Source organism: Drosophila gunungcola, unplaced genomic scaffold, assembly GCF_025200985.1.
Source record: "Drosophila gunungcola strain Sukarami unplaced genomic scaffold, Dgunungcola_SK_2 000123F, whole genome shotgun sequence".
NCBI classification, from domain to species: domain Eukaryota; kingdom Metazoa; phylum Arthropoda; class Insecta; order Diptera; family Drosophilidae; genus Drosophila; species Drosophila gunungcola.
The window spans coordinates 141,042-166,800 of record NW_026453284.1 but is presented as its reverse complement, the minus strand read 5'-3'; the positions used below and the strand labels follow the sequence as shown (position 1 = coordinate 166,800).

General features: G+C 39.3%; 1 protein-coding gene and 4 long non-coding RNA genes across 12 annotated transcripts; 2 read left to right on the top strand and 3 right to left on the bottom strand.

Annotated features, from left to right (window-relative positions):
* Positions 1–679: 679 nt before the first annotated feature.
* Positions 680–1,335, bottom strand: LOC128265439 (uncharacterized). Its single transcript, XR_008268872.1, has 2 exons — positions 1,130–1,335; positions 680–1,045 (listed from the first exon to the last, which is right to left on the bottom strand). It is a non-coding gene; the product is annotated as an uncharacterized LOC128265439 (long non-coding RNA).
* A 52-nt stretch (positions 1,336–1,387) lies between these two features.
* LOC128265440 (uncharacterized) lies at positions 1,388–4,523 on the bottom strand. Of its 3 annotated transcripts, XR_008268874.1 has the most exons (5): positions 4,432–4,509; positions 4,261–4,343; positions 4,038–4,182; positions 1,517–1,726; positions 1,388–1,463 (listed from the first exon to the last, which is right to left on the bottom strand). It is a non-coding gene; the product is annotated as an uncharacterized LOC128265440 (long non-coding RNA). The 3 variants fall into 3 exon arrangements; XR_008268873.1 differs by having other exon boundaries at positions 4,261–4,523; XR_008268875.1 differs by lacking the exon at positions 4,038–4,182 and having other exon boundaries at positions 4,261–4,515.
* A 1,044-nt stretch (positions 4,524–5,567) lies between these two features.
* On the top strand, positions 5,568–10,101 carry LOC128265437 (sarcolemmal membrane-associated protein). Of its 4 annotated transcripts, none has more exons than XM_053001446.1 (5): positions 5,568–5,634; positions 5,945–6,081; positions 7,028–8,360; positions 8,423–8,998; positions 9,058–10,101. In XM_053001446.1, the coding sequence occupies exons 3-5, from the start codon at positions 7,059–7,061 to the stop codon at positions 9,931–9,933; spliced, it is 2,754 nt and encodes a 917-aa protein (XP_052857406.1). In that variant the 5' UTR covers positions 5,568–5,634; positions 5,945–6,081; positions 7,028–7,058; the 3' UTR covers positions 9,934–10,101. The 4 variants fall into 4 exon arrangements, with proteins under 4 accessions (XP_052857406.1, XP_052857405.1, XP_052857404.1 ...); XM_053001445.1 differs by having other exon boundaries at positions 5,577–5,691; XM_053001444.1 differs by having other exon boundaries at positions 5,580–5,839.
* A 5,017-nt stretch (positions 10,102–15,118) lies between these two features.
* LOC128265433 (uncharacterized) lies at positions 15,119–17,539 on the bottom strand. The gene is made up of 2 exons (XR_008268868.1): positions 17,407–17,539; positions 15,119–17,323 (listed from the first exon to the last, which is right to left on the bottom strand). It is a non-coding gene; the product is annotated as an uncharacterized LOC128265433 (long non-coding RNA).
* On the top strand, positions 17,518–25,384 carry LOC128265432 (uncharacterized). 3 transcript variants are annotated; one of them, XR_008268866.1, is made up of 4 exons: positions 17,518–17,618; positions 17,651–17,684; positions 17,767–19,685; positions 19,790–25,384. It is a non-coding gene; the product is annotated as an uncharacterized LOC128265432 (long non-coding RNA). The 3 variants fall into 3 exon arrangements; XR_008268867.1 differs by having other exon boundaries at positions 19,876–19,940; XR_008268865.1 differs by having other exon boundaries at positions 17,767–25,384.
* The last annotated feature ends 375 nt before the right edge of the window (positions 25,385–25,759 follow it).

Below are 25,759 nucleotides of genomic sequence, written 5' to 3'. Positions count from 1 at the left end.
GAGTACTAGGCTTCAGTCCTAATTGGTGGAATTAACGCTCCGGATAAACTTTCGAAAAGTCCCAACACCCGATCATTTCAAATTTTCAGGATCAATGTATTTTAAGGTCCTGTTTACGAATACCAAGGTCAAAGTTTGCGACAAGACCGATTTTTTGAAAAATGACGGTAAAAACCGTTATTTCTTTAGTTTTTTGTTAATAAATTTAAAAAAAAACTACAAAAATTTTGAGATCTAGTTGAAACATACATTTCATGTTTTGTGACATTTTTGCGGTAAGCTGATAGTTTACGAGAGAAATGCATAAAACTTTTGCTTCAAATCTCTGGCATTACCAAAATGTTATCGATATTTTACTAAACTATTGCCTTATTGCTCATCTCTACGGTTTTCTGACATGAAATCAGCTTATGCCCTCTTTCCTCTTGGAATTTTTAATAAATGTGGAACTCCTATTTCCACAGAGCACAGTCACCTTCTATCTTCCGATTTCAGCTAATCGGAACAGCTGTGGCTCGTCAAAAACGTAAACAAAGTCAACAGGTCAAGCACCTTTGTTTACAGCAACAGCTGGTACGATCAGCTCTTATTTAAATTAACGATATACCTTGAAATTTCAATTTTGTTTGCTTATGGCTTTCATTATTTTTTATTTTTTTGTAAATTATTTATATTAGTGTCATAAGTTTTTGGTAGATTTTTGGTGTTATTGGGCGTATTCAGCAAGTTTTTTTTTTGCTGAACGCTTATGATAATTAAATAATTTTTTATTTTAACGCCACATGCTTAGAATGTTCAAAGATCCCAAATATTCGGGTGTTCAGTGCAGGGCAGGTAAGAGCATGTCAGTGTTCTTGTGTTGTTATAAGAGGCGCCCGTGTCTGTCACGGCCAATAATCCACAGGTCCGCTGGGTGCCGTCTGCGGAAACGTCGTCGACCCAATGGTGTAGCAAGACGTCTAGCCAGACGGTTCGTGTGATCCAGCAAGCGATCTCTGTATCGATTTGAAAAGCTACAAACCGCAACCGTCGGCACTCCCGTGTCCTGAAAAAACACACGATTTTTGACATTTCATATTCATTTCAAACCCAGTATCCTGCTGAGCGCCTTTGATATGCACGTTTGCACCCTTTTAAGAGATTAATCACAGGCTGTGCCTCAGCAAGTTATTCCCCTATTTAACGTGGGGAGGACAATGGCCCGAAGGGTAAGACCGCTACCTGGTCGAAGAAGCCAGTCCATTCTGTCCAGTTTTGATCTAGCTGAGCCACACACGCGGTCAATTTGTCCTTTCCAACAAAGGCGACAATCCAAAGTTACACCAAGGTAGGTAACCTTGTCTTCACGCTTAAGCCTGTTCCCATCAAGGTAGAAGAGGTAGAGAGAAAATGTGGCGTGCTGTGTTTTGTCGAAGTTCAGTGCAATGTTCCAGCGAGAAGACAAACACTCGATGCAGTGTCATCTGCATGGAAAGCCAGGAGTGTACCGCGTGCGTATACAGGACCCCAGCACTACCAACTGCAAGAAATGCAGTGTCATCTGCATGGAAAGCCAGGAGTGTACCGCGTGCGTATACAGGACCCCAGCACGAATTGGGCGTAGTCCAGAGCGATGTCCACGGATGTCGACAGCAAACTCCATTTTATCCAAGGATGTTACAATTAGCTTCCATAATCCCTCAGGCAAAAGTGGCATTAGTTTGAAAAGAAACCTTCGTGCCAAACCCTGTCAAAGACGAACAAAGCGAACATCAAGAAAGACAGCTGAGCAGTATTTGCGATCTTCCAAAGCACCCAGTAAATGATTTACTACTCTGTGCACTTGCTCAACAGCACAATGGCATATACGAAAGCCAAACTGGTGGCCTGGAAGTGTTTCATCAAACGCAGCTATAGCTAAGTGCCTAGCAAGCTTGATCCGTTTAAAAATCTTAGAAAAAGTGCATAATCGGCCGATAGGAATCTGGGGAGCTCTGGTTTTCTTTTCTTTTTTTGGTACCAACATGACCAAGGTCTAGGGGGGCATCAAGAGTTGGCAGAGCTGCGTAATGACTGAGCTAGGCAGAGCCTTTGCCACCTTTCCATCAACCGCGTTAATGTCAGATGCCTTAGTGGAAACTAGTCGTCTATTATGATCACGAACCTCACCCTTGTCTACTGGACGCTCATCAACAGGAGGACCAAAGGAGAGAGTGGTTTGGACTTCTTGGCTTGTTGCAAAGTCAAATGGAGTGAAGCGATTTTCCAAATCATCTGCAAATACTTCAGCAATCTCGGAATCGCTGTTGGCCCAAGTGCCATCGTTACGTTTAAGTGAGAATCTCTTTAGCAGCTGTCTTTTTAGGTTGCGGGTGCATGTCCACAACGCAAACCCGTGATTCTGGTTAGGGTCAATGGCTTGTGCGTAAAGAATTCAGACTTGGCCAAACGAAGGACTTTTTTAAGTTCTGACACAGCAACATCATGCAACGTCGTCGTTATCATCAACATCATTTGATCAAAGCGTACCAACAGTTTGTCAATTGCAGCCGGTTGAGCCATCGCAGCATTCTATTGCTGCTTCCTTAACTTATCAATAAATTCCAGAAGACTGTCCTGGGCAGGCTGTTGAGTAGTTTCAACGTTTGGCTGGCTTAGTGGGGACAATACATTTTGGCGCGAATCACGCACTGGCATGGGCTGACTTGAGGATACAGAAGGTCGCAAGGTAAACCAAGCATTATGTGCCGAGGGCAAAGCATGTTTCAGGACAAGCTTTTGAATCGGGCTGCGATCCACAGAGGTATTGGGCCTACGTTTCTCAATCGCCTCTAAATAGACTAAATAACTCCAAATGCTTACTCACATGGGGGTCATATTGCTTTTACAACAGGTAAACAGAGACGGCTTGAAATTGAAAGACATCTTTGCCGGACATGTTATCAGAATCTGACATTGCACTGGTAATAAGAACAAAATAAAACAAAAATAAAGGTTAAGCGTAGCAGCCGGCCTGCCAAAAGAAAAGGCAAGGCCTGCAAAAGTTATGCTGCAAAGTTCAGAAAACCGAGAAAACACAAAAAGAAACCAAATTTGTTTACAATTTTTGAATAAATACGGGAGCTCAGAAATAAACTCAACAAGTTAGCTTGCCACAAAAGTCGAACTATAATTAATTAATAATTATTTTTTGCTTTTTTTGTTCGTTTTTTATTTTTGTTTTATTTACATTCTGATTTTTCTGTTTATTCTTATCAATATTTTCACCATCGATATAAGCTAGCCGAAATGTTTTTTCTCTCCGTTTTTGCTGATCTGATGAAAGAATTTTTGCAACATGATCAGGGATCATACACGTTTAGCATAACTATCGTAACAAATCCATCAGTGATCAGTGATCATGTTGTTCTGCTAAATAAGACTATTATCTATTTGATGTGGTTTTTTTCAGCTATGGTGAAAGGTGAGGGAAGGGAGAAGGGAATTGGAGATGGGATGGACGATGGGAAAGAATGCGCAGAAGCTTGCAACTTTAGTTAGTCATTATCTATACTGTAAATGTATATATATATTATTTAACTATGTAAAATTATGAATTACAATCTTTATACATGTTTTCAGCAATATTTTGGACCGCGTTCAACAAAAGTGACATCAAAATGGATCGGGACAATTTGTAGTCAGCATTGTACATTTTGCTAATTTTTTTGAGTTTTCCGTTCATATTTTGATCCGCCAAATACTATGCTCTTCCAACTCCAACCTCAATTTCTTATTCTTTACCCCGGGGCCTGGCGTTCGTTCACACAGAAAAATCTGACAGCGCATTTCCATTTTCTGGTATTTATTTTGTCGATCTGAGTACCGGGGTCAAAAAAAAAGCACTGACGAAAAGTGTACTCCGGTTATTAGCCATTCACTTTCTCTCATAGCTGGCGTACGGATTTCGACGATCTGATCACAAGGCTTTAGATATTAGAGGCCGTAATGCCAAAAATTTCCTAGTTAGGATCTTTATGGGGGATTACGTTGATGTGCGACATCTACCCAATACTTACCCGTGCAGCTCTTAAATCTTGGCACGAATTGTTTGATTGCATGTAGATGTCGGGAGTTTTCATTACACCAGTCGTATTCGGAAAGCGTATAGGGAGTTTGGAAGGTTAGTGCTCTCCTCTGGCATTAGTTTGTACGAAGAATAGACTAATAAGAAGAATAGAATAATAGTTCAATAGTCTTTAACCATTATTCCATAAGACTTAATAGCCTTGGTACACTTACGCAGGTTCCTTATTACTGTTGAAGTTATCGCAATTAGGAAGAGCTTCCGAGTACACTTAGCAAACTCAAGTACATGTGTTTATCTGAAGGAGAGGGTCAGTTTTTTTTATTTGTGAACGAAAAATAACAAATTTATACAAAGAATATCTTAAGCGAAAATGTATCCTATACTCAAACTTGAAGAGTTTGATTTCGGGGTAATGGTACAATGTACCGAATTAGTAAAATAAAAGTAAGAGCATTCGCTTTCATATGACAAAATTAAAACGGATAGCCTCCCGCTTTTGTTTGCCAGTTGTTTTTCGTTATAGCCCAGTCCCACAGAGCCCATCCAAGCGAACCGGTTGGGATTTTTGATGGATGGTGGACTGGTGTCTTATGCCCTCTTTCCACAAAGTCCATCGGTTGGAATTTTCAACAAATGTGAAACTCCGGTTTCCACAGACCAGATCCACCTTCCGATTTCAGCTGATCAAAACAGCTGTGGCTCGTTCAAAACGTTAACATAGTCAACATGTAAACCATATTTGTTTATGTTTTGACGAGCTACAGCTGTTAAGATCAGCTGAAATCGGAAGGTGGAAGTGCTCTGTGGAAACCGGAGTTTCGCTTTTTTCAAAAATCACAACGGGTTTTCAGGGATGGACTGCATGGAAAAAGGGCTGCACCGCAGAAACATCGGCTAACTATCGCATAAATTAATCTGTCAAAGTCCGTTAAATTTTAACGGCGGACTAACTGGGAAGTTTTTGGAACGGTAAAACCTTATGGACCATCCCTTCAAGGGATGGTGGAAGGTGGATGGATCTCTGTGCAAATAGCCTATTGACAGAGCCACCATCACCATTCCACCATCCACCGTCCGTCAAAAGTCACAGTGGCATATACAATTTATTTTTTACTCAATTAAACTATTTTGTTGGATTAGTTGTTAAATGGATATCTGAACTTATAAATAATGGCTTATATCTACTCTGTATTCATGTTGCTGCCTGGGTGAGCGTCAACCTCCAAAGCCCCCTTCTCTTTCGACTAAGCCTCGGGCTTACAGAAACAAAGATGGCCGGCTTGCCAATTGAAATTCTTTCGCGCCAAGACTTTAGAGTTGCACCAAAAAAACATGGGCTAAATATGTATGTATATGTAACATCCGCTAAATTTGGCACGGCAAAACCTTACGGACCATCTTTGAAAGAGATGGTGGATGGTGCTCTGTGGGACTAGGCCATTATTGTTCGTTCTTGTAAGGTATGAGAGGAAAACACGATAGTGAAACGATATGCCAAATGACCAGTAGAAATCGAAAAAAAATCAAGGAGGCGGCACCGAACTCAACTTAAACGCCCTTTTTCCACAGTACTTGGTCCCTTAAAAGTTATGTACAAAAATTTGATTTTGGCTTTATACGCAATGCAGGAATAACTCGTCCAGGTGTATCCAGGGCATAACAAAATTAAAGAAGGGAAATTATTGTTTTAACAGCCTTACATAAAATCTTTATCTTAACAGAAAATCTTTTTTAAAGAGTTCTTTTGCCACTTATGTCTGTTGACGGATGTTTTCGTCAATAATTTCTGCAGTAACGTTTTATGGTCTTGTTAAAAAATCACTATTGTGCTTTGTGTGATTACCCCATAATAAATCTTTGCTTTCTTTGTCGTTTCCATATTAAAACTTACAATAGGCTGTCGAATCGTGCATAGTACGCCAAGCGATTAAAGAGTTTGTGAGAGAACAAAAAACAATCAAATCGGTGGCAGACGAAAGAAAGGAAATAAAGCAAGTTGCATCAATAAATCGAGCACAGAAACTAAAACCCAAGTAAGTTCAATTGCTCATCTCGTCGCAATGAGGTTGTACTCTAAGCTTTGTGCAAGATCAGAAGGTAAAATATGTTTTTTATTTGTTTTATTCTCACTTAGACGACAGCTACCATCCCCTTCCCATAGCATTTGTATTACTTTTAATTAAGCAATAAAATCCGTACTTCTTTTGCCGACTGTCAAAAGCGAGCCGGGACCTTAACCCTGTCATCTGTCTTAACCCGGTCATTTTATAATTTATTTGCAGTTACGCGATGAATTATACTGTTGATGATCAGCCGCCGATTGCGTCTTTATTTATTGGTGTGGCGTTCACTGTTATGATCTTCATGGTGCAGCTATACAAGGTGGTCTCATCAGTTCTGCCGAAATAACTTCTTTAAAAGAGAGCAGCTCATGCGTTGAGACCACCTTGTATGTTGCCCTTACACATTTTTTTGTGTTCCTAGGTTGGGGTTAAGGCAGAGCAAGACATCAACAGCATAACACCGCAGTCTCATACACATTGACAAGTTTTGCAGTGCGGATTCACCAATGAATTCGCAGCATGTCATAATAAGTAAGCCGGCCAATTGCCTAGGCATGGTTCCATCGCCTACCACTGAGCAGAGCTCTAGGTGGTGCTATGTATTTACATCCCAAACTCGCTAGGGGTTGATAAATTATAATTCAATGTAGATACGATCACTAAATTATTCTGTGCTTGTACAAAATGTAATGTTTTTACACGATGGAAAAATGGGATGGGTCTGGCATAGAGATAACGAAGTATTATTATCTATGAGTATATTTTCGGCAGTTACCGTAAACGACCTTTCCAAATATAGACATCACAGAATTTATTCTAGATTTTCAATGTTTTGCTGGTTCATTATATTTGAATAAATAAACATTTGAAAAAAACAGTAAATCATTCTCTTTTCTTTTCTCCTGATAATAACTAGTAACTTGTTCTCGGAACCTTGTTGTGCAGTGATGGTCTTGGTGAGCAACGAAGGGCATACCAATAAGAATGATGACCAGAAACCAAGTCCAACTTCGCCGCCCCCAGCACCAGCAGCAGTCGGAGCCGCGGCATTAAGCAAGGGGGTCTTAACAGACTCATCCGCGGCATTGTCTGAGACAACCAAACCTACAATTGGGGGAGGAGAAGAAACGACTCTCAAGCAAAATAATTCTCAGCTTACGGCAAACATGGAATCTGCAAAAAAATTGGAACAGGACCAACTTTTTCATGCAATGGAAAAGGACGGCACCGACGAGGAAGCTAATGAGAACCAGGAAAATAACAACTTCCAACTTTGTGACTCTCACACAAACACTTTACAGGGCGCTTACAACCCTGACCATCGTGCGACTGCTCAGGTGCCCTCTGCAGTCCTCCAACAGGTGCTACACATGACTTCTGTGCTGAATGCAAACAATGGCGGAGTCGGGATGGGAGTAACTAATGCTGGAAATTTATACAGTTCACTGGGCGCTCTGAACAAGAGCGTCTCACATAGACAGTCGGAAATGGATTGCGGCACTTTGCTGGTAGCTCCTTTGGCACCAACGGCCACCGCAGAACTAGACGTAAAATCCGCGTCTGCGCCGTGCACCGGAGATGCAAAAATTATTTTAGAGTGCGAGGCCAAGTCTCACAAGTTTGAGACAAGGACTATACTTTTGCAGCCAAACCAGGATTGCAAGGTGGGCCGCCTCATAGCCAAAAGCAAGGCAAACGAGGGAAACGCTGTGTTTGACTGCAAGGTTTTATCAAGAAACCATGCAATACTGTGGTTTACCCCGGACGGTCGTTTCTGGGTCAAGGACACAAAATCGAGCAACGGTACTTTTATTAATGACAACAAGCTGGGCAATGATCCTGCGGAATTACATTACGGTGATACCGTAAAGTTTGGTGTTGAGGTGATCGAGAACTCGCGCCAGGAGGTTCACGGCTGCATCATAGCTCGTGTCACCCTCTTTTTACCCGATGGACGGGAGGCAATTTCTATAGAGGCGGACCAGATGTTACTGACTGGGCCTAACCGCATCAGCTTTGACGAAGTTCAACGCCTAAACTGTTTTCTCCAGGAGGCGTCTCAAAGGGAGAAGACCCTGAAAGCTAAGTTAAGCAGCTTGCAAGGGATCCTTGAATCGACGCGAAAGAACTCTGCCATGTGTTGGCAAAGTATGATAACTGAAGACCAGTTGTTGCACAAGATAAACCTTCTGGAGAAAAAGCTGCAGATGCTGGAGAAGAACGTTCCGGAGAATGCGCTTCGTAACGAGGTAAAAAAAATATAATCTGCTTTGATTACATTACTGATTTTTTTTCTATTTAATTTTGGTAGGTTGTAAAGCTCCTGGAGGACAAAACTAGTTATCAGTTGACAGCTAAAGAAGCCCTTCGTAAGGTCTACCAGGAACGATGCGATGCTATGCAAACGCTCTCCAAGATGGAGTTGGCCCTCTCTTCATCAGAAAACGAGTGCTGCATATTGCGCGCTCAAGTAGCCTCATCGAAGCAGACATTGCAAGACTTTAATGTTCGGCTGGAGCAACTACAGCAGGAGTACATTGAGTACAAACAGGAATCTTTGCGTCAACAACAAGAGGCTAAAAAACAAGAGGAGCGCAGTTTGGAGCTGGTAAAAGAAAAAATGAGCTCCCAAAACCGCGAGCTAGAAAAACTTCGTCTTCAGGTCTCACGTCTTCAAAAATCCGTCGGTGAGTATGATAGCGAACAGAAGTTGGAGGAGCAAAGTGTACTGAAGCAATTGGACGCCATAATTTGCGACGATGACGAATATGAAATCGATGAAGTTGAGGATGACAATAAGGAACCACAAAGTTTTGGCGATGATATTTTGGGTGAATCACAAGATGTCATGATAGGCATTCATGAGCAAAAAAGTCAACAAAATATGGTAATTTTTATTGCTACCCAGTGGAAACTGTTTGTTAAAATATTCCCATTACATTTTAGAACAAAGAGCTTAAAATGACCGACTTAGATTTGAAGAAGGTCATCCGCAAATCAAGCGTTATTAAGTTGCTAAAGAACTCTGATCTTAACAAGGGTGAAGACGGTTCTGCGGTGATGAGAGCCATTTTTAACGACGACGAGGAAGATTCTGAAAGTGAACTGAACGAGGCAAAGAAAAAGCTCGATGCTCAGGCTTCGGATGATGCAGCTGAACTTAGTATGGGCATTACTCGAGATCCAAAAGAGACCCTTAGATATGAGCTTATACACAATGCTCCAAGGCATGTTCTGCCCAACGGAAATGCTGAGCCGTGTGCAAATCCGGATGCATGTTGCCTTTCAGTTTGCAACTTAGAAAACCAAAAAACGATGGCGGACATCGACGAAAATCTTTGTAGTCCACCCGACTTGCCCACAGAGCAAGCCATAGAAATGTTACAGGAGGAATGTGATACATACAAGGAAAAAACGGCGCGTTTGACTAGCGAAATTCACGTCATGCAAGAGCAGATGATTCTTTTAAAAAACCAGCTTGAACAGGAGACTGCCAATGGAAACCTTCAGAAGAACAGAGTCGAAAATAGTGCGCAGCGTCAGAATTCGGGACAGGACGATAATCAAGCTAGCACTGAGCATGTTTGGAACGAGGATATCACAGCCATAAATAACTTACAAATGGAACGGGAGGAAGAACTGATAGCTTACAAGGAACGACTTGAGGATTCGGAGAGTAGCAACATGCAGCTTCGCTACGAAATCTCGCACCTTAAGCACCAGCTCACGACACCTGGAAACCAAGTGCTACTGCACCGTGTTCTACCTATTGGCTGCATCGCAATTGCTGTCCTCATCTACCTAATTTCCAATCGAATCTAAGAAGTTCGTTTCGCCGATAGTTCATTAATACAGAAGAACAGTGGATGACAGCATTTTTAGTTATTAATAAATAACGCTATAATCAAGCGTTATTTAATTTTCCGTTTTCACGTTGAGCCCAAAATTAAAAGTAGTAATTTCAAATTAAAACAAACAAAAGAAAAAATATTGAACGACTTATTTAGGCTCAAAGAAGTTGGGTCGACTAAAATCGAATTTTCAAATTCGTTGCCCATTTTTTGCCCACTTTTGCCCACCTCCAGTTTTGAAAATATGAGAAGTTCGAAAATTTTCAAAAACGTAAAAGTTGACTTTTTTAAATTTTTTTTTTTATCGCAAGAGAATCGTTTGCCACGTTTGCCCACCTTTTAGAATTTTAAAAAAGTACAAACTTTAGAAAATATAGAACTTCTAAGTTTTCATAATTTTTTACCCAATAAAAAATAATTTGCCGAAGGCACAAAATAAATTTTTTCGAAAAAATAAAAACTGCCCATGTTTGCCCACCTCTCAAAATTTCAGAATCTAAAAAAAAATTCGTTTGCCCACCTCTTAAGATATGATTTTTTAACAAAATACGTTTGCCGACTGCTTTCAAACAGCCTTGTCCGAAAAAAATCGTTTGCCCACCTATTAAATGTTTTTTCAAAAAAATAAAAGATGCCCATGATTGCCCACCTCTTAAAATTTAAGAATTAAAAAAAATCGTTTGCCCACCTCTTAAAAATATGTTTGTTCAACAAAAATTGTTTGCCCACACCTTAAAATAGTTTTTTCATAAAATAAAAACTGCCCATGTTTGCCCACCTCTTAAAATTTCAGAATCTAAAAAAAAATCGTTTGTCCACCACTTAAAATTTGAAAATCTAAAAAAAAAATCGTTTGCCCACCACTTAAAAAATATTTTTTTTAACAAAAATCATTTGCGGACGGCTTAGAAATAGCTTTTTTCGACAAAAGTCGTTTGCCCACCCATTAAAAATAGTTTTTTCAATAAAATAAAAGATGCCCATGATTGCGCACATCTTAAAATATCAGAATATAAAAAAAAACCGTTTGCCCACCTCTTAAAAATATGTTTTTTCAACAAAAAACGCTTTTTTTTAAAAATTCTTAAATTTAAAGAGGTGGGCAAACATGGGCAGTTATTATTTTTTCGAAAAAAAACTATTTTTAAGGGGTGGGCAAACTATTTTTGTCGGAAAAATTTATTTTTAAGAGGTGGGCAAACGTTTCTTGTTGAAAAAACGTTTTTTTTTTTAGATTCTGAAATTTTAATAGGTGCGCAATCATGGGCATCTTTTATTTTTTGGAAAAAACTATTTTTAATGGGTGGGCAAACGACTTTTGTCGAAAAAAGCTATTTTTTAGATTCTGAAATTTTGAGAGGTGGGCAAACATGGGCAGTTTTTATTTTTTCGAAAAAATTTATTTTGTGACTTCGGCAAATGATTTTTTCTTGGGTAAAAAATTATGAAAACTTAAAAGTTCTATATTTTCTAAAGTTTTTACTTTTTCAAAATTCTAAAAGGGCAAACGATTCTCTTGCGATTAAAAAAAAAATGTAAAAAAGTCAACTTTATAGTTTCACTCATATGTTTGCATCGCAGGAGACATTTACAACAAAAGTATATATATTCCTATACATGTATATGTAGGAGATAGGGGGTCTGGTTCGTCTGCCATTATGGAATTATATTTTCTTCAGCGCAGCGAGTCGCAATGATTTCTCTGCACGAGCGTCTGTTCCGTTTCGCAGGCTTTCTTGAACTGCCTTCTTCTCGCTCATTATTCTCTACCTCTCATTGCGCCACGCTCAGTAGGGACTTCGCTCTCCTTCCCCACCGCGCTCTCATTCAATAGCTTCTCTCTTCCTTATTTCTTTTTAACTTCGTTTATTCAATACACTCAGAGACTTACAAATAATATTTATTCATTTCATTTCAAATTAATCTCCGACACGGCCTTCCTGACCTTAACACGACCTCGTGTTACTTAGATTCACTTAAGATTGGCATTAAACTTAATTTCTCATTAATTTCTAGTACATCACTTGACTTCTTTTCTTATGATACTTAACTCAAATTTCAACACAAATTTTCTTACACTTACACTCGTGTCTTCAAATGTTAGTTTGGCGGGATAACCTTTCACAATTTCTCTTAGAGTACAAGATCTCTTCCGCACAAACTCAACAATTTGGATATCAACTTTACATTCCATCAGACATTAGCTTAGCAGGATAACCTTTTACATGACATCAAGAGTACAAGCTCTCTTCCGCTCAAGCTCAATAGTCTGGCTACCAATTCTCAGATCATCAAATGTTAGTTCACCAGGCTATTCAAACTAAAAGTAGAGTACACCGCTCTCTTCTGCATAAACTCAAAAATTTGGATACCAATTTTCAAATCATCAAATTTTAGTTCAGCAGGCTATTTACATTACAATTAGGGTACACCCCTCTCTTCTGCATAAACTCAACCATTTGGATACCAATTTTCAAATCATCAAATGTTAGTTCAGCAGGCTATTCACATTACAATTAGAGTACACCGCTCTCTTCTGCATAAACTCAACCATTTGGATACCAATTTTCTCATACCACAGTCTGACCATAACCAAAACTTAAACTAAGTCTTTATATGTGATTCTACTTGTGCCTCTCTTAGGTCTTATTGGTTTGTCTCTCTCGCCATCGTCAAACTCTTCAATCAACTCAATAGCCCCCCGCTCATCAGGTAGACTGCGTACACTTTCATGTGGATACTTATACATCCGCTTTGTAGTTAATGACTTCAACAAATATCGATCACCATCAAGCAATTCTACAATAACAAATGGTCCTTTAAATTTTGGATCTAATTTAGTTTGGTGTCGTTCTTCACTTTTTAATAAAACACGATCGCCAACCTTATGTTTTACAACTCGGGCATGCTTCTTATCAACTCTTTCTTTTTCGTACATTGCATTCTTATCAATGTTGTTTTTAGCATTTTATCTAGCTTTCTCGAGATCTATTCGCATGTCTTCATTGATGGTCAACATTCCCATTGGCCTCGCCTCTTTCCCTATCAACAATTCCAAAGCACTATGTTTAGACACTCGGTTAGTGGTGCAATTTATTGCTAATTGAATTTCGCCTAACGCCTCCTGCCACGAACGCTCGCTAGTCTCCACCGCCGTTAACATGCCTTTGAGAACACTCATCACCCGCTCTACCTGCCCATTTGCTCTGCTTGCACCTGTCGCTATCACATGTAAATCTATTTTGTTCGTGGAACAAAACTTACGAAACTCGCTACTTGTGAAGCATCTTCCCTGATCAGCTATAATCCTGCTGGGAACACCAAATATCGATATCGCGGACTTCACAGACTGTATGCAACTTGCAGTATCTAAATTCCATGTGTGGTACAAGTAGACAAACTTTGTGAATGCGTCGATTTGAACAATGATATATTCCTTCTCGTCCTTTTTTCCACTTAATTTACCACTTATGTCGATATGTAAAGTATGCCACGGTATCTCGACTTTGGGTATGGGGTGCAATTCAAATTGTGTTTTACCTGACGCTGATTTCGACAATTTACACGTCACGCAATTTTCAACAAACTTTCTTACATATTTCGACATGTTCTCAAACCAGTTCTGCTCGTAGACCTTATCTAGAGTTTTTTGCCAGCCTAAATGCATTATAACTTCGTGAATGTAATTAATAACAGACCATCTGAACGCCCTCGGAACAACGGGCAAACATAGAGTCTTGCCATTTCTTTGAATATTGCGATGCAACAAACTTTTTCTAATTTCGTAGGTGTTTGCTAGCTCATTCTGCATTTCGTCACTATTCAATTCGGTCATAATTCTGGATATATTTTGATCACGCTGCTGTTCAGATACAAGCCAGTTGTGAGTGATAGTTGCCAAGTCAACTCGTACTTCCACAACTTTGCTTGCATTTGCCTGCGCAACAACTTCGACGGGATTTCTTGATAAGCAATCAACATTTGGCCATTTGGCTCCCCTTTCTGTACTCTACCTGAAATTCGAAGGGCTGCATGAATGACCACCATCGATGCACCCGCGGGCTTAATACTGCTTTTTCACGACTCGCTCTGATGGAATTACAATCTGTATAAACGGTGAATTTTCTACCGCTTAGGTAATGCCGGAAGTGTTTGATAGCATTATACACCGCCAATGTTTCGAGCTCGTTTGAGTGGTATTTGGATTCTGCCAACGTGGTGCATTCGACTGATATAGCGGCTTCATTACTTCTGAAAATCTAGGTACGAATTGCCTGAAATAGGATGATAATCCTATAAACTGTCTAATCTGTGTGACTGAAGCTGGTTTAGGTAGTTGAGTTAGTGCTTGGATTTTTCGAGGGTTGGGTTTTAGCTCACCGTCCCTGATTAGAAAACCTAAGTATTCTATCTCTGTGTGCAGAAACTGACATTTCTTTACATTGAAAGAAAACCCCGACTTTGATAACACGCTCAACACTGCCTCTAATCTTTCGAATGCTTCATCTGTGGAATTCGAAACAATTAGCACATCATCGATATAGACTACTGCATACGTATTGACTAAATCCCCCAAGGCTTGAACTATGGCGCGCTGAAAGACCGATGAGGCGTTCTTCAGTCCAAACGGCATTGCTAGAAATTCGTATTGACCCTCCTCTTTCAACGGAATCGGGGTGAATAGGCACCTGGTAAAAGCCACTGTCTGCCATGTCTAAGCTAGAAAAATATTTTTCACCTCGCAGGCGATCAATCTGGTGTGCGATTAATGGTAAGGGGTACCTATCTGACACAGTGTTTGCGTTTAGTCACTCCCGTCTTTCTTTTTGACTAGTAACATTGGGCTAGCGAACGGAGAACTGCTAGGTCGTATTACATTTGCTTCTAAAATTTGCTGAATTTTGTCCCTAACTATCTGCTTTTCGTTTTCGCTTAGGCGACCGTATCGCCTTTGAACCGTTTTGTTTCTATCCAGCAAACGGATTTCCAATGAACCCGTAGTTACACGCCTACTTGGGATACCATCTATGAAGAACATGGAATATTTGGTCAACATGTCGTTTAGCTTTGACTTATCACTATCAATTAGATCTGTATTAACATTATTTTAATCTTATTTAATGTGTTATCGTCAATTACCGATAATACCGTTTGAGTTCTATAAATATCAAATTTATTACTTTCTAACATAACTCCAAAGCCAAGTTGAAAAATGTCTTGTCCAATTATCATATCATATTTGAGACACTTATTATCTACTACGTGGAACAACAATTCGAAATTAAATTCTGAAATTTGTACGGTAGACAGAATTTGCATAGTGCTCTTGACAATATTGTAGCCAATGCCTTTTAAAACTACCAAATTATGACATCTTTTGCCGCCTAGCTTCTCGCCTGTTGTTTCTTTTACCAACGAGCATTCGGAACCCGAATCAAAGAAAAATGGAAACCGCTCACCGAATTGTATTGCAGTACCGTTAGGCTGAAGAATCGCGCACATGTCCACTATTCTCTCGCTGCTTTTGCTCGCTTCTGCTGGTCCCTTCGTGCACACTGACATTTAAAACATGTCACAGTTGATCTCTCTCTCATCATCGTTGATCTGCCGTTGCCATGGCCTGCTCTCGTCTCGTTCCTCTCTTCTGCTTTCCTCCTGTGACACTCTATTGCTTTGTGCCCCAGCTTTCCGCAACTATGGCATCTAATCGGCGTTTGCATTTTAAACCTCTTCTTCTCGGGGCCCATGTAAATTCCAGAGAATTCAGACTTTCTGACGAACGAATGCGCTTTGAGTTGTTGTTGTTACTCCGCTCTTGTCTTTATGTTTGTTGTAAACACTAAGCGCTGCAGTCTGGAATCAATTTGCGACGAATGTGCCAGAACCAACGATATAGCAATTTCTTCGTGTGTCATCGCTTTCCACTTGGTTAATAAAGATGTAACCATTCGGCTGGAGTACACTGATAGGCATTCGTTGGGGCTTGGGCGTCCCTTCAGCATGTTTAGCAATAATGCCGCCGGCGTCTCGTTGCCTTCATAGCGCTCCATGAACAATTCCTTGAATTGCGCCCAGCTCATTCCGGCGAAGCATATTTGTGATAGCCACTGCGATGCACTACCGAGCAACGACTTGCTGAGAGTCATTACCAAAGATGCACCTTCTTGCGGATGTTCACATAGAATCATGCTAGCCGTTTTGCACCATGCTGCTGCGTCGGCTTCAGCAGCTTCGGGGTTGAAAGTTGGTAACACTGCCGAGACAGGGCGCGTGCTAGGCGCCGTCGTGGGTTGTGCTGCTTTCAAAAGTTCCGTAATCACTATATTTTGCGATTCCAGAAGCGTGCGCCAGCTGTTCTCCGAATTGTCTTGTAGGGGTGGTGATCCCACTTCTGATGTAGGAGATAGGGGGTCTGGTTCGTCTGCCATTATGGAATTATATATTCTTCAGCGCAGCAAGTCGCAATGATTTCTCTGCACGAGCGTCTGTTCCGTTTCGCAGGCTTTCTCGAACTGTCTTCCTCTCGCTCATTATTCTCTACCTCTCATTGCGCCACGCTCAGTAGGGATTTCGCTCTCCTTCCCCACCGCGCTCTTACTCAAAAGCTTCTCTCTTCCTTATTTCTTTTTAACTTCGTTTATTCAATACACTCAGAGACTTACAAATAATATTTCTTCATTGCATTTCAAATTAATCTCCTACATATATATCACTAAAATAGTCGATCTACCCATGTCCGTTGTGCATTGGGTTGATAGATGAATGTTTATGATTAGCTCGAACTCTAATTTTTCGATTTGTCATAAATTGCATTACGACCGCTCCTATATTTGGCGAACAGCGACATGTTTTTAATTGTACTTTTACGAAAGCTTTCTTGAAATAAAGAGATATTTTTTATACCCTTTCAGAGGGTATTATAATTTCAGTCAGAAGTTTGCAACGCAGTGAAGGAGACGTTTCCGAACCTATAAAGTATATATATTCTTGATAAGCAACACTCGGAGAGTCGATCTAGCTATGTCCGTCCGTTTTTACGCAAACTTCCCCACTTTTAAATAAACTTTTAAATTTATGATTTTAGTTTTATTAAAATCGGACGAATGTTCTATTTCTCTTAAAATTAACTATCGGTGACCAAAATTAGTTCAGCAGAACTGGAGAAAAAATTAAATAGGCTTGAAAACGGGTGGAAAACGTTTTTTACTTTAAAAAAAAGGGTATCATAGTTTTTTGTGAGCGTCATATTCTGAATCAGGGAGTCCATCTGCGCTGGAAATTCATGGTTTGATCTCTGGACGACTTTGTCGATTTAAATTTGTAAGCCAGTGTAATTCATCAGAAAATCATCATAGTTTTCACTGTTTTATAGGCAAAGTTATAAGTTAGTATAATTTTTATAAAGAATATTTAAATTTTGCAATAGCTGCAAGGGTAACCATACCAACTTCAGCTTGCCGAACTGATTTTATTATTCTTCGATACAAGGTAATGGTTTATTATTTTAGAATTACTGTTTTAAATTTATTTAAATCCGAAAACGATGGTGATAGCTGCCATAGGAACGATTGCAAAATGTATAGCCAAATCATCATAGCGTAACTGTAGTTATACATAAAGGCATAAAAATCGGAATATTGTTGTTGTTAAGAAGAGGTGCTACTGCCTATTAGCCCCTGTCCACAGAGATCGATCCATCTTCCACCATCTGTTGAACGGAAGGTCCATATTGTTTTGCCATTTCAAATATTTCCCAGTTATAGCCCCTTTCCACAGAGATCCATCCACCATCCGTTATATGAAGGTCCATAATAGCGTATTTCCACCATTCGTTGAAGGGATGGTCCATTAGGTTTTGCCGTTCAAAAAACTTCCCAGTTAGTCCGCCGTTAAAATTTGACGGATTTTGACAGACTAATTTATGCGATAGTAAGCAGATGCTCCTGGGGTGCAACCCTCTTTCCACGCAGTCCATCCCTGAAAAACCGTTGGGATTTTTGAAAAAAGTGAAACTCCGGTTTCCACAGATCACATCCACCTTCAAACGTTACGATTTCAGCTGAACTTAGCAGCTGTAGCGCATCAAAACTTAAACAAAGATGGTTGACCTGTTGACTTTGTTTATGTGCTCTGTGGAAATCGGTGTTTCACATTTGTTGAAAATTCCAACCGTTTCCAACGGATGGACTGTTGAAATGGGGGAATTAGGGAGATATGAGGGCCGGCACAATAGGTATGCTTGCTCGCCACAATTTGCTATACGCTAATAATATCTTCCTCGCGGTCCAATTCGTTACTGATAAGAGCGAGGCAAGGCAAAAACAATTTTTTTTAATTCGGACGCTGATGCACTTTGATCAGTACAAACAAATGGTCTTTACGACACCAAGTAAAGCTTGTGACGCGCGGAACCCTTCCCCTCGGGTCGTATGAACGAGATCGCAAGTGAAAAAAAAAGATATTAAATGAACGGTCAGACTAATTCAAAATATAAGCCAAACTATTTACGTGTTAAGTAAGATAAGATTAATGCTTTTAAAATTGGTAAAGGGTCAGTAGCAGAAATTATTATAAATTTTACTTCTTTAGTTATTTAGGCCAGTAAAATAAATATTTCTTGAGAATCAAAACGCGTGTTTCTTTACTTTCTTCGACAGCTTTTAGGTGAAGTGATTATCGTATTGATTTGATACAATCGAAATGATAAAATCGATATGATATTTAAAGCGTCCTTTGACTTGCCGGGTATTTTTGAATTTGAAACATTTTTCTTCAACTCTTACAAAAATAACAAACTGGAAAATTTTGTGACTATATAAAGCAAAGTAAATGGTGTTTATCTCATTCAGAAAAGTCCAATCTTGCTGCAAAGAATCCGGAAACGAGTATTAAGGATCGGCTTTGTCATTATATCTGCGAGTTGTTTCTCAGGCGGAATTTGTGGGACCCCAAATTTTTGCTCAGCATTTTTTTCCCTGATGAAGAAATGCTAGTTGACTATGTGCTTCATCCGACGATGGAATTTGGTGTTTTGGGAGAGCCTCATGGCAGCAGTATTATTGACCTGAAGAATCGGGGCACTGTCCAATCTGTCGATTTCCTGAAACAATCTTTTTAGCCAAATTATTTAGTTTGCAGCTCGATTGCAGCTCGATTAACCACCATAGCCTGCCATGGACTTTTCCATAAAATGGCTCCTGAGGCAAACATGATGATGATCCCTGAAGTAGACCACCCAGTCTTCGTGCAATCACCCAAGCAAGCACCTCTGTAGCATTCGAGGATTCCATTCTTGTGTTTCCGATAGAATATACCAACGTTGATTGTTCCGGATATGTAACGAAAAACAATCTTTACTTGTTCAATGTTTTTTTTTGCACACTCAGAAAATTATAGAACGAAAAAACCAAGAGCAAATCTGCTCCATTTCAGTAGTTTTGCTTTTTTTTTTTATTTTATTTATTGAGAACACATTTTGCTTATCGAGAAGATAAGATCTCAAAATCGAGAATAAATTAGTCTAAAAGTTAGAAAAATTGAGAGAGATAAAAATTGTGAGAGAACTTCTCTCTCAAATTTTTCGGGAAGTTACCGGAGTATACTTCGGGCCCTGTCAATTCTTTCTTTGATTTATTCAGTGTTAAAATGTTGCAAGATGCAGACAGCAGACGATGAACCTGCTGGTGAAGCTAAATCTAATAGACGCGCAGTCCTATTTGAACAGTTAGTAAATAATATTTTATGAGATGAAAACTATAATATATATTATTATTTACATATATGTTAAACAATATATTATATTATAATTTTAATTCAACTTATGCTAGCGTAATGTGAAACATATTAAATTGTTTTTGAATAAAAAAGAGCGTGTATTAAATGTTTCAACTTTCCTTACAAAAATTTGGAGAAGAATATGCGAAGCGTGGCGCTGCTACAAAAAATATATATATTTAGATTCACTATACAACACGCGCTAATACGGGTATGACATTACATTGTTTGCATCATTCATTGACGAATTCATTGAAGCTCAGAGACAGAGACAACTATATGGATACTGCTTGAGATATTTTTGGTAGTAAGTTCACGGTCACACTGCCTTTTTAACGTTAAATTCAAACTTTATCGTTTTGTTTATTATTTTGTTTTCTATCCGTTTAGTCGTCAACTCCAATCAATGAGCAAGATTTTGCTACAAGTTTGGAACTTATAAGTTAATGCGCTAGTCACTAAGAGTTGCAAATATTTAATTGTTACATTATACTTAAAACTTATTTTCATAAAAACTAACCTAAGTCGTTCTATTGAAATCGTCATAGGTTGTCTTGCTCGCACTTACGTAAAATCGTATAGTTCAAAAAAATAAACGAGCAATGAATGAGGTGAACAATTTAGTGTCATAAGCCCATAAGTAAAATCAAAGATTAAACACGTGTTGTAACATAGCTTTTTACTGATTCTTATAGCCTGATTCCATTGGCGCATTAAAACGCATTTAGCCTAATGCGCATTTGTTTATAGCCTGATTCCATTGGCGCATTAAAACGCATTTAGCCTAATGCGCATTTATTTACACAGGGAATCCCATAAGGCTAAATGCCGCATTTAAAATAAATGCGATTTTTAAATGCGATTAAAAACCATTCGCCCCGAACATTTTTAAATAAAATACCGGAAAATACCGATGCTGAACGATATTTGGTTCGTGCCACCACTACAACAGCTGTTTTCTATATGCAAGGTTGGCGCAATTTTTGATGTCTTTTGAATATAAAATCTATTTTGTATAAAAATGACTGAAATCTACGGCGCAGGCTGCAATGCAGCGTGGCAGTACCACAATGCATTACTGATGGATCTCTGGCATTAAATAACTCCCACGTATACGGGGATCCTAGCCCTTTTTGGAAACTGTGGTGGTCTCCATTGCAAACCCGTCATAACAACGCAATCAGCTTCTCTTCCTTGTCGTCCAAGTTGGCAAATGCCTTGGTCGCATTATAGATGTCCTGCTGAGCATTACAGAGTTTAGTAAACTCACTCATGTTCATTAATTTTAATTAATTTCTTTTGGATTTGCCAAAATGCATAAGTAAACAAACGCAGATCAGCTGCTCGTGCCACTCAAATGTCGGAGTAGCATTAGCTAAATGCTAATGCGCCAATGGAATCAGGCACATTTAAAAAGTCCACTAATGCGGCAATGGAATCAGGCTATTACACAGGGAATCCCATAAGGCTAAATGCCGCATTTAAAATAAATGCGATTTTTAAATGCGATTAAAAACCATTCGCCCCGAACATATTTAGAAAAAATACCGGAAAATACCGATGTTGAACGATATTTTGTTCGTGCCACCACTACAACAGCTGTTTTCTATATGCAAGGTTGGCGCAATTTTTGATGTCTTTTGAATATAAAATCTATTTTGTATAAAAATGACTGAAATCTACGGCGCAGGCTGCAATGCAGCGTGGCAGTACCACAATGCATTACTGATGGATCTCTGGCATTAAATAACTCCCACGTATACGGGGATCCTAGCCCTTTTTGGAAACTGTGGTGGTCTCCATTGCAAACCCGTCATAACAACGCAATCAGCTTCTCTTCCTTGTCGTCCAAGTTGGCAAATGCCTTGGTCGCATTATAGATGTCCTGCTGAGCATTACAGAGTTTAGTAAACTCACTCATGTTCATTAATTTTAATTAATTTCTTTTGGATTTGCCAAAATGCATAAGTAAACAAACGCAGATCAGCTGCTCGTGCCACTCACATGTCGGAGTAGCATTAGCTAAATGCTAATGCGCCAATGGAATCAGGCACATTTAAAAAGTCCACTAATGCGGCAATGGAATCAGGCTATTACACAGGGAATCCCATAAGGCTAAATGCCGCATTTAAAATAAATGCGATTTTTAAATGCGATTAAAAACCATTCGCCCCGAACATATTTAGAAAAAATACCGGAAAATACCGATGTTGAACGATATTTTGTTCGTGCCACCACTACAACAGCTGTTTTCTATATGCAAGGTTGGCGCAATTTTCGATGTCTTTTGAATATAAAATCTATTTTGTATAAAAATGACTGAAATCTACGGCGCAGGCTGCAATGCAGCGTGGCAGTACCACAATGCATTACTGATGGATCTCTGGCATTAAATAACTCCCACATATACGGGGATCCTAGCCCTTTTTGGATACTGTGGTGGTCTCCATTGCAAACCCGTCATAACAACGTAATCAGTTTCTCTTCCTTGTCGTCCAAGTTGGCAAATGCCTTGGTCGCATTATAGATGTCCTGCTGAGCATTACAGAGTTTAGTAAACTCACTCATGTTCATTAATTTTGATTAATTTCTTTTGGATTTGCCAAACTGCAAAAGTAAACAAACGCAGATCAGCTGCTCGTGCCACTCACATGTCGGAGTAGCATTAGCTAAATGCTAATGCGCCAATGGAATCAGGCACATTTAAAAAGTCCACTAATGCGGCAATGGAATCAGGCTATTACACAGGGAATCCCATAAGGCTAAATGCCGCATTTAAAATAAATGCGATTTTTAAATGCGATTAAAAACCATTCGCCCCGAACATATTTAGAAAAAATACCGGAAAATACCGATGTTGAACGATATTTTGTTCGTGCCACCACTACAACAGCTGTTTTCTATATGCAAGGTTGGCGCAATTTTCGATGTCTTTTGAATATAAAATCTATTTTGTATAAAAATGACTGAAATCTACGGCGCAGGCTGCAATGCAGCGTGGCAGTATCACAATGCATTACTGATGGATCTCTGGCATTAAATAACTCCCACATATACGGGGATCCTAGCCCTTTTTGGAAACTGTGGTGGTCTCCATTGCAAACCCGTCATAACAACGTAATCAGTTTCTCTTCCTTGTCGTCCAAGTTGGCAAATGCCTTGGTCGCATTATAGATGTCCTGCTGAGCATTACAGAGTTTAGTAAACTCACTCATGTTCATTAATTTTGATTAATTTCTTTTGGATTTGCCAAAATGCATAAGTAAACAAACGCAGATCAGCTGCTCGTGCCACTCACATGTCGGAGTAGCATTAGCTAAATGCTAATGCGCCAATGGAATCAGGCACATTTAAAAAGTCCACTAATGCGGCAATGGAATCAGGCTATTACACAGGGAATCCCATAAGGCTAAATGCCGCATTTAAAATAAATGCGATTTTTAAATGCGATTAAAAACCATTCGCCCCGAACATATTTAGAAAAAATACCGGAAAATACCGATGTTGAACGATATTTTGTTCGTGCCACCACTACAACAGCTGTTTTCTATATGCAAGGTTGGCGCAATTTTTGATGTCTTTTGAATATAAAATCTATTTTGTATAAAAATGACTGAAATCTACGGCGCAGGCTGCAATGCAGCGTGGCAGTACCACAATGCATTACTGACGGATCTCTGGCATTAAATAACTCCCACGTATACGGGGATCCTAGCCCTTTTTGGAAACTGTGGTGGTCTCCATTGCAAACCCGTCATAACAACGCAATCAGCTTCTCTTCCTTGTCGTCCAAGTTGGCAAATGCCTTGGTCGCATTATAGATGTCCTGCTGAGCATTACAGAGTTTAGTAAACTCACTCATGTTCATTAATTTTAATTAATTTCTTTTGGATTTGCCAAAATGCATAAGTAAACAAACGCAGATCAGCTGCTCGTGCCACTCACATGTCGGAGTAGCATTAGCTAAATGCTAATGCGCCAATGGAATCAGGCACATTTAAAAAGTCCACTAATGCGGCAATGGAATCAGGCTATTACACAGGGAATCCCATAAGGCTAAATGCCGCATTTAAAATAAATGCGATTTTTAAATGCGATTAAAAACCATTCGCCCCGAACATATTTAGAAAAAATACCGGAAAATACCGATGTTGAACGATATTTTGTTCGTGCCACCACTACAACAGCTGTTTTCTATATGCAAGGTTGGCGCAATTTTCGATGTCTTTTGAATATAAAATCTATTTTGTATAAAAATGACTGAAATCTACGGCGCAGGCTGCAATGCAGCGTGGCAGTACCACAATGCATTACTGATGGATCTCTGGCATTAAATAACTCCCACATATACGGGGATCCTAGCCCTTTTTGGAAACTGTGGTGGTCTCCATTGCAAACCCGTCATAACAACGTGATCAGTTTCTCTTCCTTGTCGTCCAAGTTGGCAAATGCCTTGGTCGCATTATAGATGTCCTGCTGAGCATTACAGAGTTTAGTAAACTCACTCATGTTCATTAATTTTGATTAATTTCTTTTGGATTTGCCAAACTGCAAAAGTAAACAAACCCAGATCAGCTGCTCGTGCCACTCACATGTCGGAGTAGCATTAGCTAAATGCTAATGCGCCAATGGAATCAGGCACATTTAAAAAGTCCTCTAATGCGGCAATGGAATCAGGCTATTACACAGGGAATCCCATAAGGCTAAATGCCGCATTTAAAATAAATGCGATTTTTAAATGCGATTAAAAACCATTCGCCCCGAACATATTTAGAAAAAATACCGGAAAATACCGATGTTGAACGATATTTTGTTCGTGCCACCACTACAACAGCTGTTTTCTATATGCAAGGTTGGCGCAATTTTCGATGTCTTTTGAATATAAAATCTATTTTGTATAAAAATGACTGAAATCTACGGCGCAGGCTGCAATGCAGCGTGGCAGTACCACAATGCATTACTGATGGATCTCTGGCATTAAATAACTCCCACATATACGGGGATCCTAGCCCTTTTTGGATACTGTGGTGGTCTCCATTGCAAACCCGTCATAACAACGTAATCAGTTTCTCTTCCTTGTCGTCCAAGTTGGCAAATGCCTTGGTCGCATTATAGATGTCCTGCTGAGCATTACAGAGTTTAGTAAACTCACTCATGTTCATTAATTTTGATTAATTTCTTTTGGATTTGCCAAACTGCAAAAGTAAACAAACCCAGATCAGCTGCTCGTGCCACTCACATGTCGGAGTAGCATTAGCTAAATGCTAATGCGCCAATGGAATCAGGCACATTTAAAAAGTCCTCTAATGCGGCAATGGAATCAGGCTATTACATACTTATATATGATCATTCACCCCGAACGTTTTTAGAAAAAATACCGGAAATTGCCGATTTTTAACGATATTTTGTTCAAGCCACCATATAGAGGTGGCAAAAATGGCACAATTTTTTATTTCCTTCGATAACAAAATCTATGTTGTATAAAAATGTCTGAAAACAAAAGCGCACGCAGCAAATTCTGGTCGCAGTACCACAATGCATTACTGCTGGATCTCTCGGCACATTTAAAAAGTCCACTAATGCGGCAATGGAATCAGGCTATAAGAAAACAAAAAAACACATATGTACATACTCTGCAACAGCGTCACTATTTGTTATTATACAACTCGTGTAAAACTTTACCTTTTACTAAAGGACGTGCTAGAAAGAAAATATAAATATATATTTTTTTTTTAGAAAGTTTTATTTTTAAATATAAAAAAAAATTTGCTTAATTATTTTTTTTAAATGCCTGTGTTAATTTCGAGTGCCTCGAGTTCATTACAACAGAGAAGATCAAAGCGGCAATTGGAATACGAGTACTATTCTGGGACAAGCTAATCTCTTGCAGGAAAACGCACAAGTATAAATTGAATATTGATTAAAAAACGATATAGGTAAAATATGTTTAGCAACCATTTAAATAGTAGGCCAAGAGCGAAATTGCCGAAATCAAGAAGAAGAACTCCTAAGGATCTGAATCG

Bases quoted from the DNA above. Each gene is read 5' to 3' on its own strand.
- LOC128265437 (XM_053001444.1), top strand. From the start codon at position 5,816: ATGTTTTCGTCAATAATTTCTGCA. The intron at 6,082-7,027 runs GTAAGTTCAATT...GATAATAACTAG, and splicing joins GCACAGAAACTAAAACCCAA to TAACTTGTTCTCGGAACCTT. The intron at 8,361-8,422 runs GTAAAAAAAATA...TAATTTTGGTAG, and splicing joins AGAATGCGCTTCGTAACGAG to GTTGTAAAGCTCCTGGAGGA.